The sequence below is a fragment of the Panthera tigris genome, chromosome A1 (genome assembly GCF_018350195.1).
Source record: "Panthera tigris isolate Pti1 chromosome A1, P.tigris_Pti1_mat1.1, whole genome shotgun sequence".
NCBI classification, from domain to species: Eukaryota; Metazoa; Chordata; class Mammalia; order Carnivora; family Felidae; genus Panthera; species Panthera tigris.
In genome coordinates, this window is record NC_056660.1 from 132,253,595 (window position 1) to 132,266,468 (window position 12,874).

At 38.0% G+C, this 12,874-nt stretch overlaps 1 protein-coding gene across 4 annotated transcripts in view; it reads left to right on the forward strand.

Moving 5' to 3' along the window:
• The window catches only part of NLN (neurolysin), a 122,908-nt gene that overhangs the window by 101,733 nt on the left and 8,301 nt on the right, over positions 1 to 12,874 (forward strand). For 2 of the 4 annotated variants that reach the window (XR_006218125.1, XR_006218123.1), the window contains exons 14-16: positions 1,369 to 1,433; positions 4,531 to 4,620; positions 9,988 to 10,025. Coding sequence is in view for 1 of the 4 variants with exons in the window: in XM_042987653.1 (XP_042843587.1) it covers positions 1,369 to 1,397 (29 nt within the window). In the remaining 3 variants the exon portion in view is untranslated. Of the gene's footprint in view, positions 1 to 1,368; positions 1,530 to 4,530; positions 4,621 to 9,987; positions 10,026 to 12,874 lie in introns of those variants that run through there. The other 2 variants (XR_006218122.1, XM_042987653.1) reach the window with 2 other exon arrangements.

Genomic DNA, 12,874 nt, shown 5'->3' on the forward strand with positions numbered 1-12,874 from the left:
GCCTAAGAAAACAAAAGTGCTATGATGTTCTTTTTATTTAGAGTCCATATATGATATTTAAAATCTACCAAAGCACGGCAACAAATTTAAATACTTACTCTTTACAATAATTAAAAACTAAGAACTAATTTTTTTCTTTTTTTTTTTTATTTTTTTAAATGTTTTTATTTATTTTTGAGACAGAGAGAGACAGAGCATGAGCAGGGGAGGAGCAGAGAGAGAGGGAGACACAGACTCCGAAGCAGGCTCCAGGCTCTGAGCTGTCAGCACAGAGCCCCACGTGGGGCTCAAACTCACGGACTGTGAGATCATGACCTGAGCCGAAGTCGGACGCCCAACAGACTGAGCCACCCAGGCGCCCCAGAACTAATTTTTAAAAGACTTTTTGAATGTGGCCATTTATCTACCTTTTCTTTTTTCTTCCCTTTTTTTTTTTTTTTTTTTTTTTTTTTTCATATCAGAGTATAGAGTGTTGGTAAGGTTCTCAATGGTGGATAACTATAAAAATTGTAATTAGCCAAGCTACACTTCAGGTTTGTGAGCTGAGCAACATATGATAAGGTCTGTCTTGATTATTGACCCAAGATATTTAGGTCTGTTTTGGGTTACTACAGACAAGAGAAAGAAAAGCCATGATGTTTTGCCACCTAATAAGATTTTTTTTTCCCTTTAGTGCAAATGCTACATGTTACCTAAATGAATAACTAAAAGTGATCTTGAAGAGTTACTACCTGAGCTATTTATGTGAAAATCTTGCTTTTCTAAAATTAATATGATGAAAGGTGGATATCTGTAGCTCTATAGACTTGACAAACTGCATTGTATACGAGGCCAAAATAGAGAAAATATTTTTTTTAATTTTTAAATGATATGATTTTATGCTTGTACTTTCCTTAAGTAATAGGAAATGATTTATTTCCCATTTTGCCTTTAGCCTTTGTATATGAATTAATGTGTATAACAATCCTGTCTGTTTGGTGGATCAGCTGGTTTGTTTATGACCATTATTCATTTTTTCCTTTGCGTTCATGCACAGGAAGAATTTTCCATGCTCTGAGGGAATTGGATTAAAACACTGATCCCCCAAATTCGGTTTAGAGGTGGTTAACTGAGCCCCTAAAAGTGTAAAAAGAGAAACCATATATCATCTAAATAGATGCAGTGACCAAGGCTTCCTTCTTCTCTCAATGCAACATTATTATAGTTACAGATCTCCCATCTGAAATTGGATAGCCCTTCAAAATTGAATATGCCTTCTCTTACAAGAGTTTGGTGGGAATAAAAGGGGAAAAAAAAAAAAGACATGCTTTCATTTTCTTTGAAAACCAGTCAATGTGCAACATTTACTTTTTCAATTGTCTTTTTCAGAAACTTGCACCGGAAACAGAGCCACCTAAGTGATTCATCTAGTCCCAACTGTATCAGGGCAAAAGGTAAAGGTTATAAAATCTGAATACTAGATCAGTGTAGCCTTTTCTAACACACCCACAATAATGCCATGGAGACTTTGTCTGAAAAAAATCTTGAAAAACTGGGCCAGTGAACAGAACCCCTCATACATCCCTCTCCAGTGAGTGATTCTTGAGCTTTTATTTGGTTGAATTTACCTTGTAGTCTTTCCTAATAAAATATAGATCCCGTGCATCTGGACCACTGTGTATGTACAAGAAAAGGTAAATGGTGAATATGACACAGGCTCTCTTGTTTCTGCTCACATGACCTGGCATCCATTCTGGCTGCTTACTTCATAGAGCTTGGAGGCTCACCTAAAATTTTACTGTGATGACAGAATGTCCCTAGCATCTGTTGTTGGAGACACTGTATGGCTTAGACTGGTTTTAAGGTACCATGTTCGCTGAATCTGGCAAGAAACCTGGCATCTCTATTGAAATCTTTGTGGCTCAGATAGATAATTGTTAGTGAGGTGGATTCCTAGCTATTGAAACAACCTAAGAGAGCTGAATAATGATTCACACTAAACCAAAGAAAATTTCCAATCCTTTGGATGAAGACACAAGAAATTCCATAGAAGGTATTATCAAATTTACAGATAACAGAACTGCAGTCGTTGAAAATATTATCATTAAGATTTAAAATTATTTCCATGTTGGGGCGCCTGGGTGGCTCAGTCGGTTAAGCGTCCACCTTCAGCTCAGGTCATGATCTCACACTCTGTGAGTTCGAGCCCCGCGTCAGGCTCTGAGCTGAGTCTGGAGCCTGCTTTGGATTCTGTGTCGCCCTCTCTCTCTATCCCTCCCCTGCTCATGCTGTCTCTCTCTATCTCAAAAGTAAATAAAAACATTAAAAAACAAAAAAAATAAAATAAAATAAATAAAATTATTTCCATGCCGAGGCAAATTTAAGACAAAATTAGACACATTCCATTGCCAAGGTAAACAGAGGGGAAACCTGACTTGATGGTACTCAGAAAAAAAAAAGACATGACAATTTGGGGCACCTAGGTGGCTCAGTTGGTTGAGCGTGCAACTTCAGCTCAGGTCATGATCTCACAGCTCGTGGGTTCGAGCCCTGCATCGGGCTCTGTGCTGACAGCTCAGAGCCTGGAACCTGTTTCGGATTCTATGTCTCCCTCTCTCTGCCCCTAACCCACTCACATTCTGTCTCTGTCTCTCTCAAAAATAAACATTAAAAAAAATTTTTTTTAATAATAAAAAAAAAAAGACATGACAGTTTTATTTGACCAAATTCCAATATAAGCCCACACAGTACAGCACACCTGGGAGGGGTACAGAAAGTAAGAATGAAAGCCTATAAGAGTGTGTTGATGGATGGTTGTGTCCAGATCAAAAGAATTCCTCTGGACCCAGATGTGCTAAGATCATTCACAGCTAGAATATCGTGTTCTGTTCTAGGTGTCACATTTTAAGCAGATTTTGACCAAGTATTACAGTGTTTGAAAGAGTAGGGACAGGCAGGTGATGACTTCTCAAGAGGAATACATTGAAGAAAGGGAATTTCAGCCTTCCTGAAGATGAATTCAGCAATACAAATGAAAGCTGTATTCAAATACTTAAGGTATGGCAGAGAGGATAGGTTATTCTACATCTCCAGAAACCAAAGCTTAGAAAAATGGTTGGAAAATACAAAGAGGTTTTAATTCAACATGAGGAAGTTGTTTATAATAATTATTGTTGACTGAAATATATTCTGCTGCTGTTAATGAAGATCAAAGCAAAGCTTGTGGCTACCAGGAGTGTTACAGCAGGCATTCCTCCTTTGAGTAGACATTCATACCAGATCAGCTTTGACGTCTCCCCAAAGTTTAAGATGCAACAAATGTATAATGTTCATCAGAAAAACATCACTCGGGTGAAAGAAACGTTTACACACTGGATCTTACAAATGGTATGTAGATGATTGCAACTGCCCATACGGCAGATATCTGATTTAAGCATTTATAGTTTATATTGCCTTATTCCTCTTCCGTAATTAGTCAGTGCTTATCCAGAGGTCATTATCAGACTCCTTATGGGTAATCTGGTAACAGGATGAGAGGTTAGTTGTGTATGACCATAATAAAGCTAGGGATTCTTGCAGTTGCATTTTCTTCCTTTACAGAATTTATAGTTGTTCTCTGCCCGTTCCACCCATCACTATCTTCATCAAACATACCCAGACGCCAAAATCAAACTCAAGTACCCAGTTTATTATACATGTGCTCCACCATATTATGATTTCTGAGTCATTGTTTATAGCCCCATAGCCCCTGTCCTCTACAGTCCTTTGACTCATGGTGAATAGTCCCTAAGTGTATGTTAAATAAACATATCTTCTTTGAAATTACCTTCTGCTATAAGGATGGATTTATCTATGTAGATGATATGAATCTACATAGGTAAAATTTTTTTTACACTTTCTACATGAAGAGGCCCTTATCTTTAGAGACTGAAAGAGTTTCTCTATGAATTAGATGAAAGAAACATGCATTTTGTAAAAGAAAAATTGGAGAATGGAAAATATTTCTGAAGATTCCTCCACTTTTCTCTGTGATTATGTACTCTAAACCTAGGAATTTCTTAATCTACAATCTCTGGTTCCCTAGAAAATCTATGAAAAGAAGAGTGAAAGTAGACGTCCATGGTTGTCCAGAAAATATATTTAAGTTTTTACGTACATGGATATGTGTATTTTTTCTGGGAAAAGTATCCTTAGCATTAATCAGAAAAATTTAAGAACAATCTTAAACAATTTGCTTTCAAACTGTTGTTTTTTAATTCATTTTGAAGACTGTAAAATGCCCATTATGTATCAGGCACTGTGTTAGGCACTGCGGATACAAAAAATGACAAAAACTCCTGAGCTCATATTGCTTAAATATAGTGAGAAAAGGAAATAAGTGGAGATAAATTATAGAAGAAAGGTATGTTTAAAAAGCCTTCTTGTTGTGTTTCCTGACAATGGTTGACTCCATTGTACAATTTGACTTTTGTGTCACCAAATTTTATGATTACCATGCCACCTGCCACCACAGACATTTCTAACAAAATGGTTGATTTTCTCTTTTTTCAGCCTGTCAGCAGTGGGACTAAATGGTGCCCTTCCATCTGTCTTATATCCAGGTTCTCAGGCCCTGTGATTAAAGGACTTAACAAGAAAGAGGTGAAAATATTCCCTTTAACCCTATCTATGCATTGTGATCAAATGGTTATAAACCCCTAGCCCTTAGAGGACTCACACGGGACTCCTTTTAACCTGATAAGTATGATACACCCAAGAGGCACTGGTACATCCTATAAATCTGAAAATAGGCTGTTAAGATGACCCATCAAGCTATTTAGAGATGGTCCAGAATTCATTAAGATTCCTTACTTCCTTCTCCCATCAGTGTTAGTTTTCCATTGCTACTAATAAGAGCTGAGGAAAAAGCACCCAACTCTTCATTCCTTTACTGCCCATTATTTACAACTTCCCTTACTAAGGATAGCAATTAATTAAGCGGATCAATGAAAGACTAAAAAACTTCCAAGTTCCAAGTTTCATGAGGACTGGAACTGGACTTTAAGCTTCTATCCCATTTCCCTGTGTAAATGTACTATAATTTATTTAATCAATTTGTTGTCAGTGAGCTTTTAGGTCATTTTCACTCTTTGGACATTACAAACAATGCTGCCAAGATTATCTTTCCAAATATATAGTTTTACACATCTGTCAGTTTATCTAGTAAACAAATTCCTAGAAGTGTAGTTCCTGGTTCAACGGGAAGAGGCATTTTAAGTATTGCCAGGTATTATCAAATTAGAGCTATGTGTCTTAATACTGTTTAGTACAGTTGTTTAACATTGAGGCAGTCACTAAAAATGAATAAGGAAAAGTGATGATTGGTAAAAAAACAAAAAAAAAATCTGGTTCATACTGCTTTCCCCCACTGGGTGATGAGACTAAAAGTTGGCTTCTTTCAGAAAGTGGTAGGAGTAATTCCAGACAGGAATTTTCTTTCTCTATTAATGATTGGATAGGTCCTATAAGGAATGTAAGACTTTATTCCAGAACAAAGCAGTCATCAGTCTTTTGTGTTCAGGGCTAAGTGGGGAAAACCAAAAGATCCATTTTGTCATCCCCGTCCCAAATCAGATGCCTTTCTACAGTCTTAAACATTTGTGTGACTGACAAGTGGGACTTGTGTTGTCATCCACAATGCAATCACTGTTCTGAACACGCACATGGCCCACTCTGCCTCAGCTTCAATTATAAAATCTTCAACCAGAGGCTATTATCCTCTGTTTTGTTCAGTCAGCAGCACAGTTAGCCAGTGAATTTCCAACTGGGATCAGGTGGCAAGAGAGAAATTTCTCAGACTTCATCTATCAATCCCTTTTATACCCCAGTAGGTTTCTTTGTTTGGGGGGCCCCTGATGAGGGAAATTTTTCTGAAGCCCCAACTTTGCATTTCCTTTTTAAATTCCACCGTAGTTAAGGATAGGGAAATAGGAGTAGTTGAATGGTGACTTCTGTAAATGAAGACAGAACCTCCAAATTCACAGAGCTCAATCCTTCTGTGTAATGAGTTTCATGTCACTCATTCTTTGGTAGATAAGCTACATCCTGTGGTCTAACCAGGCCTATGAAGCATTGCTTTCTCTCCTGCCTTCCCTGTCTTTCATCTGTCTTTCTCCCAAAAGACTAATTAGATGAATGGAAGATTCTAAGCAAATATCTCCAAATCCCATTAGGAGCACAACAGAGGTCTGAGGCAGAAAACAGCTAGTGAGGCCGTGAAGGCTTGGAGGGCTTTTCTCACAATATCCCATTTTAAGAACAGTCAATATTGTCATGGCTACATGCTAAAGAAGAGATTTGGAAGGACTAGAAGAGGGGCAAATTATATTCAACCACCCTTAGAAGTAAATGCCTTTTAAAAATGTCTGCAGAATGCCTAAGAGCCCTCGAAGATTTGGCTTCTTTCCTAACTTATCATCCAAATTTCAAGTAAGATTAAATACTTGTTCCACAAAGCCAGACTGCTACCTGGTTGACCTCTATCTACTGAAGTTCAAGGTTAAGGTGGAACATCCACTAAGCACTATTTAATGTTTTGAATCCTAATTTAACTTTCTGCTAGTTAAAGCCAACTTCTTTTATAAAGGTAGTGTAGAGTTGTGTTAACATCTACAGAGACCCGATTAGTTCCTCCGTTTACCTAATAAAATTCTCAGGACCGTATCCAAATTTAGCTGGGCATGTTAGTACAGCAACACACTTTTGTCTGTGGTGCCAGTAGACAAAATGTCAGTACGCCTGTTGCATTCCTTTGGGATAATAGAAATGAAATCATCACATCAGAAAATGGATCATGTGCTCAGGATACACTTCTCTCCCCCTGAACACACTGGCGCTCTCAGGTTAAGGTCACTGATCCAGTAGCTGGAAGGGTTCTCATAGCCAGGAGAGGGTGAGGCAGAAGTGCCACTTAGGAACACAGAGGTTTCTGGTACTGGAGACAATAATGACAGAGGTTGGTAGGAGGCTGGTTGAGGGTGCCTGTCAGAAGGTAACTGCTGGAACATCAGTGTCAGAATGCAGAGACAAGAACCTGACAGCAGGAAGTGCTGGCTGTGAACAATTTCAGGACTCAAAAGAGAGGGGGACACTAATATTTCAGAGAAGAAAGTGGCTTCAAGATATACTTGATTAACAAATTATTATTTTAATTCAAGATAAGTAGGGGAAGCTTTGCTTTTCAAAAGTAATATAAGAAAATATCTAATTACTTCCAACAAATTTCAGGTCTTACCAACCTTTAATAATAAAAAGGTATGGGGGCACCTGGATGGCTCAGTGATTTAGGTGTTTGACTTCGGCTCATGTCATGATCTCAGGTCTGTGAGTTTGAGCCCTGTGTTGGGCTCTGTGCTGACAGCTCAGAGTCTGGAGCCTGCTTCGGATTCTCTGTCTTCCTCTCTTTCTCTGCCCCTCCTCCCCTCTAAAAAATAAATAAACATGTTTTAAAAATTTAAAATAAAAAGGTATGAAGTTAGAAGAAAATTCCTAGGGGTGCCTGGCTAGCTCAGTTGCCTGCTTGATCTCTTGATCTCAGTGTTGTGAGTTCGAGCCCTATGCTGGGTACAGACATTACTTAAAAATAAATTACAAAAAAAACCTCCTAAAACCTTCCATATTACCTCTTATTTATGGCAATTTTTGTAGTCTTGTTTTAATGGAACATTACCTGAGTTGACCTTTACTGTGCATGCCAGAAGAATCTAGATGTCATCTTGAGACTCTAGAGGAAGCAATAAAAGGAGCTGTTTGGCAAACTTGACAACCATCTCTAACATTTCTAAACAGCCTAATCAATAAGGATAAATGGTGTGGGTTAACTCTCTAGGAACCTATAGCCAATGTAACCAACTCTCCCCCCATCAGAAGCATGTTTCTCAAGTCTTGGAAATTATCCTTTTTATCTTGATTTTTATCTTGAATCCTTCTCTGTGCCCACACAGCTCACCCTGCCCCTCCACCCTCTCATACAACATTCTCACTTACACCAGATTCTTTGGGTAAAGAAAATACAGTTTCAGGGCAGGTGTTTCTTTGATGCTGAGACACTTAAAAGGTAAGCATGGAAACTGAGAGAAGTAAATGCTTATTCCTTTCCCATCTGAGTTTTGCAAACTGCAAGAGAAGACAGCACAATCTCAATCAGTGTGTGTTTCATTTCCTCTTGTCTCTCTCTCATGCTGCTCAGGATTAAGTGTTCCCCCTACCCTCAACCAAAATAGAAATATGATCTCATGTTTGTTTATTAGGTTGGCTTTGCATTTCCTAGGACAATAGGGTGTAAATTTTGACTTACTGACGTTACTTCTTCCCCCAAACCCAGGGAAAGTCTTCTGGGAGCTTGCTGTAAGCATATCCAAGTGCAGCTGAATCTCTTAGGTAGACACTGTGTAAAAATAGAGCAATGCTTTCGGATGCTAAAGTGGCATCATTCAGTAGCACCATCTCTATAAGCCAGGTGCACGTCCAAAGATTCTGCTAAACAGAGCTGCCAAATACTAATTAAACTAATTGGTTATCAGTGCTATTCTTAAATCTTGTGATTTGAGGATTTCTCCAGTGAGAAGAAAGAGGGATATATTTATTCCATTCTCCATAGAAAATACACAAATTCTGATCACATTGTATAGTCAAGTGAGCCAGAAATTATCAAGAAAAATGATTTGATCTCAACAGTTTGGAGAGAAAATGTCAAGTATCTGGATGTGTGTGTTTATTTCTTTCATTGTCATTTCATGGTGTCCAATAAATAATAAAATATATTTCCAAAGGAAAAAAAGGCTAACTGAAATAAGACATATCAAAATGAAAAGACTCATAATAGGCGCTACAATTTTCCATGATGGAGGAAAGAAAACAAATTTTCAATGAAGAAAATAGGATAAAATTAAGAAACTAGAGAGTTTCAAATGCATAGGAAACAAGGGAAAAAAGAAGTTACTATACTTCTGAAGCCAGCAGTGTAATTCCACCTCACAGCCATCGGATTGGGGGCCATATGACAAGATGTATTAAGGCTGAAGATAAACATGTCCAAAAATTCCAGGATACGTACCAGACAAGCTCTTCTGAATAGCATGAGATATCTACTAGAATGCTCACAAGAGCTTTGTTTGGAATCATGAAACAGTTGAAACCATGAAAATATCCACCAACAGAAGAGTAGATGATACTTTGGGGCAGATTTGAATAACAGGCTATATTTCAGTCAGAATGAGTGAACTAAAGCTACATCTATTATTATAGGTATCACTTAAAAAAAATATCAAATGCAAAATCCCACTGCAGAAAGATATGTTGAGGTTAGTATTTTTATAAAGTGTGTGTGTGTGTGTGTGTGTGTGTGTGTGTGTGTGTGTGTGTATTTTTAAAACAATACTATTTATCTTGGATCTATACACAGTAGTAAAAGCACAAAAATATCTACATGAAAATGGACACCAAATCCAGAATAGGATTTCCTCTGGTGAGGGAAAAAGAATGGGATCTGGGAGAGATACTTTCAACTATAAGTGCAATCGTTTTTTCTTCAAAAATCCAGTACAAACCTTTTTAAAGCTTTCTTTTTTATTCCTTGAAAAACTTTTAGTTAAAAAAACAAGTATAATGCTTCTGAGGCGTTTATCAAAAGGTGGCTTTCAAAACCAAGTTTTTACCAGTCCATCCAACTTCAATCTTGCAAAATCCAGGCGTTGATAATTCCCCCATTCAAATATTTTAAAGATGCCCCTTGGGTGTCGCCACCAAAGCCAAAAATGAGCATTCTAATCCAATGAAGATCAAGTTGAGGTTGTTATATGAAAAATATGAAAGTTAGAGGGCCTGAGTCTTGTTCTCATGACCTCATTGGTACTCCTGGCCCCAGCACTTAACCTAAGAGAGGTGGCTTTGATTCCTGACTGCTCCTTCCCCGACTGTAGTACTCAACCAGTGCTCATTACCATTGCCACTTTTCTTCCTTCCCAACAGAGCCCACATTTTCATCAAGTATCTTGATTCATCTAAGGGTAAGTCCATGGCCTTTGCCAATAATTGACTCAGGGGTGGGCATATGAATTCCTTTGGGCCCATGATAAGTGAGGGAAAATTTGCTAAGGACTTTGGAGGATGGTTTCCTAGTTTTCAAGACAAAGTTACAGAAAAAAACATTGTTCTCCTCTGGCATCATCATGTGTAGCATTGGGACCTAGACCTGCACGAGGCTCCAGATGAAGCCAGCCCTTATGGGACAGAATCAAGAGAATTATAAAGAAATAGTCAGTGCAGCTAGATTGTGTCAAGTCTGAAGTCCATCTGGGCATCCAAGAAAGTGAGCTAGTATAGATCTGTGTTGTTTAAACCATTTGGAATTGGGTTTTTGTTCCTTGTGGCCAAAGGCATTCTAAGTGAAGCATACATATATGATTCAGCTTCCTCAGCTGTAAGTGATGGTATTAACATCTGGCCTGCCCTACCACTCCAATGAGTGGTTTTGGAGCTCAAGATGAGCCAATGTATGTGATTGTGCTTTGCAAACTATAAATTGCTATTCAAGGGCAAACTGGTACTATTATTAGTAATTTTACTATGAAGTTTGAGATACATATTTTAGTTCACTATGTAAATTATGTATGTCTTAGAATGTAGTTATTTGACTCATTTGATACTTCAGAAACATGAAAATTTCTATGTCATTCTTTTGAATCACATAAAGCAGTTATATATTTATACTGTCAGTTGAGAATATCCTCAGCAATGAGTTTTACTTGAGTACAAGTTCGAGGCATTTTAAATAGCCATTTATGGGGCACCTGGGTGGCTCAGTCGGGTAAGCGTCCGACTTCAGCTCAGGTCATGATCTCATGGTTTGTGGGTTTGAGCCCCACATTGGCTCTGTGCCGACAGCTCAGAGCCTGGAGCTTGCTTTGATTCTCTGTCTCCCTTTCTCTCTGCCCCCGCCTCCCCCCACCCACTCATGCTCTCTCTCTGTCTCAAAAATAAACATTAAAATAATAATAATAAATAAATAGCCATTTATGTTAAAGGAGTTAAAAGATCTTTGTCTGTAAAATACGGGCTCATTACTTAAAAATTGTGTCATCTTTGTCATAACCTGTCTGTATCTCAACATTTATAGTATCTATAAGGGTTAAGGTAGAAAATACATGTAAAATACTTAGAGCAGGGCCTAACAGGTGACACAGTAACAAGCAGAATAATAACAGCCAATACTTACTAACACTTACTATGTTCTAGACATGTTCCAAGCACTTCACATTTACCAACTTGTATACCAGAACTGTCCTGTAGAGTTGTTGTGGCTTTCATTTTTAAAATAGCTTTATTGTTTTAGGGAAAATGTGACATGCTATTACTTTAAAAATTAAAACAATACAGAAAAGAATACAAATGAAATGAAAGTCATCTTGTTACCTGGATGGTAAATAAGCTGGATAAGCAACCAGACACTTCTCTGTTTAATGTGGCATGCACATATGCATACACATGCATGCACACAAGCATATATGATGTGTGTATGTGCATATATCCATACCTAAGTTATACACACATATGTACACAGCACACATCTATTTTTAGTAGGACAAAAAGAAATGGCTCTTTTTTTCACTGTATAGTTGATTCCACATCCTAGGGGATAAAGATGTAAGACTTCATACTGTTTAGAATATTGTTTGTCTAGTCAGGCAACAGACACCTAAATACATCTTTACATAAATACGGTCATGCTTTCTTTTGTTTACTGGTCTTAATTTTTTTCATTTAAAGTAGCCCTTCAGACACAGTACATCACCATTATTGTTTTCATCATAACTACTTATTCCTTCCTAACATTTCTTTATATATATTTTTTAATGTTTATTTTTGAGAGGGAGAGAGAGAGAGCCCAGGGGAGGGGTGGAGGGGGGCAGACAGAGTTTCTGAAGCAGGCTCTGTGCTGACAGCAGACAGGCGGGTGCGGGGCTCAAACTCACGAACCACAAGATCAGGACCTGAGCTGAAGTTGGACTGTCAACCGACTAAGTCTCTCAGGTGCCCCTAAATCTTTTGGTTTTTTTTTAATTTTTAGGGGCTCCTGAGTGAGTCATTTCGTTGAGCATCTGACTGTTGATTTCAGCTTAGGTCATGATCTCATGGTTCATGCTATAGAGTCCCATGTCAGGCTCTGCCCTGACAGCATGAAGACTGTTTGGGATTTTCTCTCCCCTCTCTCTCTGCCCCTCCTCTGCTTATCCTCTCCCTCCCTCTCTCAAATAAATAAACTTTGAAAAAAAAAATTAATTTTAATTGTGGTAAAAAACACATAACATAAAATTTACCATCTTGACCAGTTTCAAGGGTACAGCTCAGTAAAGTATATTCACGTTGTGCAAACGATTTCCAGACCTTTTTCATTTTGTGAAAGTGAAACTCTGTGCACATTAAGCACAACTTTCTATTTTCCCCTCCCCCATCCCAGTATCATTCTACTTTCTCTTTCTATGAATTTGCAATCTTATCTTTTTTTAACTCAACATTTATTCCCCAGCACTCCAGATAGTCATGCTTCACAAGTATTTGTTGAGTAAATGAATGGATTTGTATTTGCACTCTACAGAAACAAGAAACACACAAAAAGAGGTCACAGCCTCATTTGCGCTAAGAAATCAATAACCTCCAAATAGCTAAAACTTATTGAACATCTACTATGTACCAGGCACATGACACTAATTCTGCCCTTGGCCTCTACAGTCCGTTTCCAACACAACAGCCAGAGTGATCCTTTAAATATGTCAAATCCTCTGCTCAAAACCCTGCAATGGCTCCCAATTACACTAAGATAAAAAGTCAAAGTTTTCACAGTGGGCTATGGGCCCGA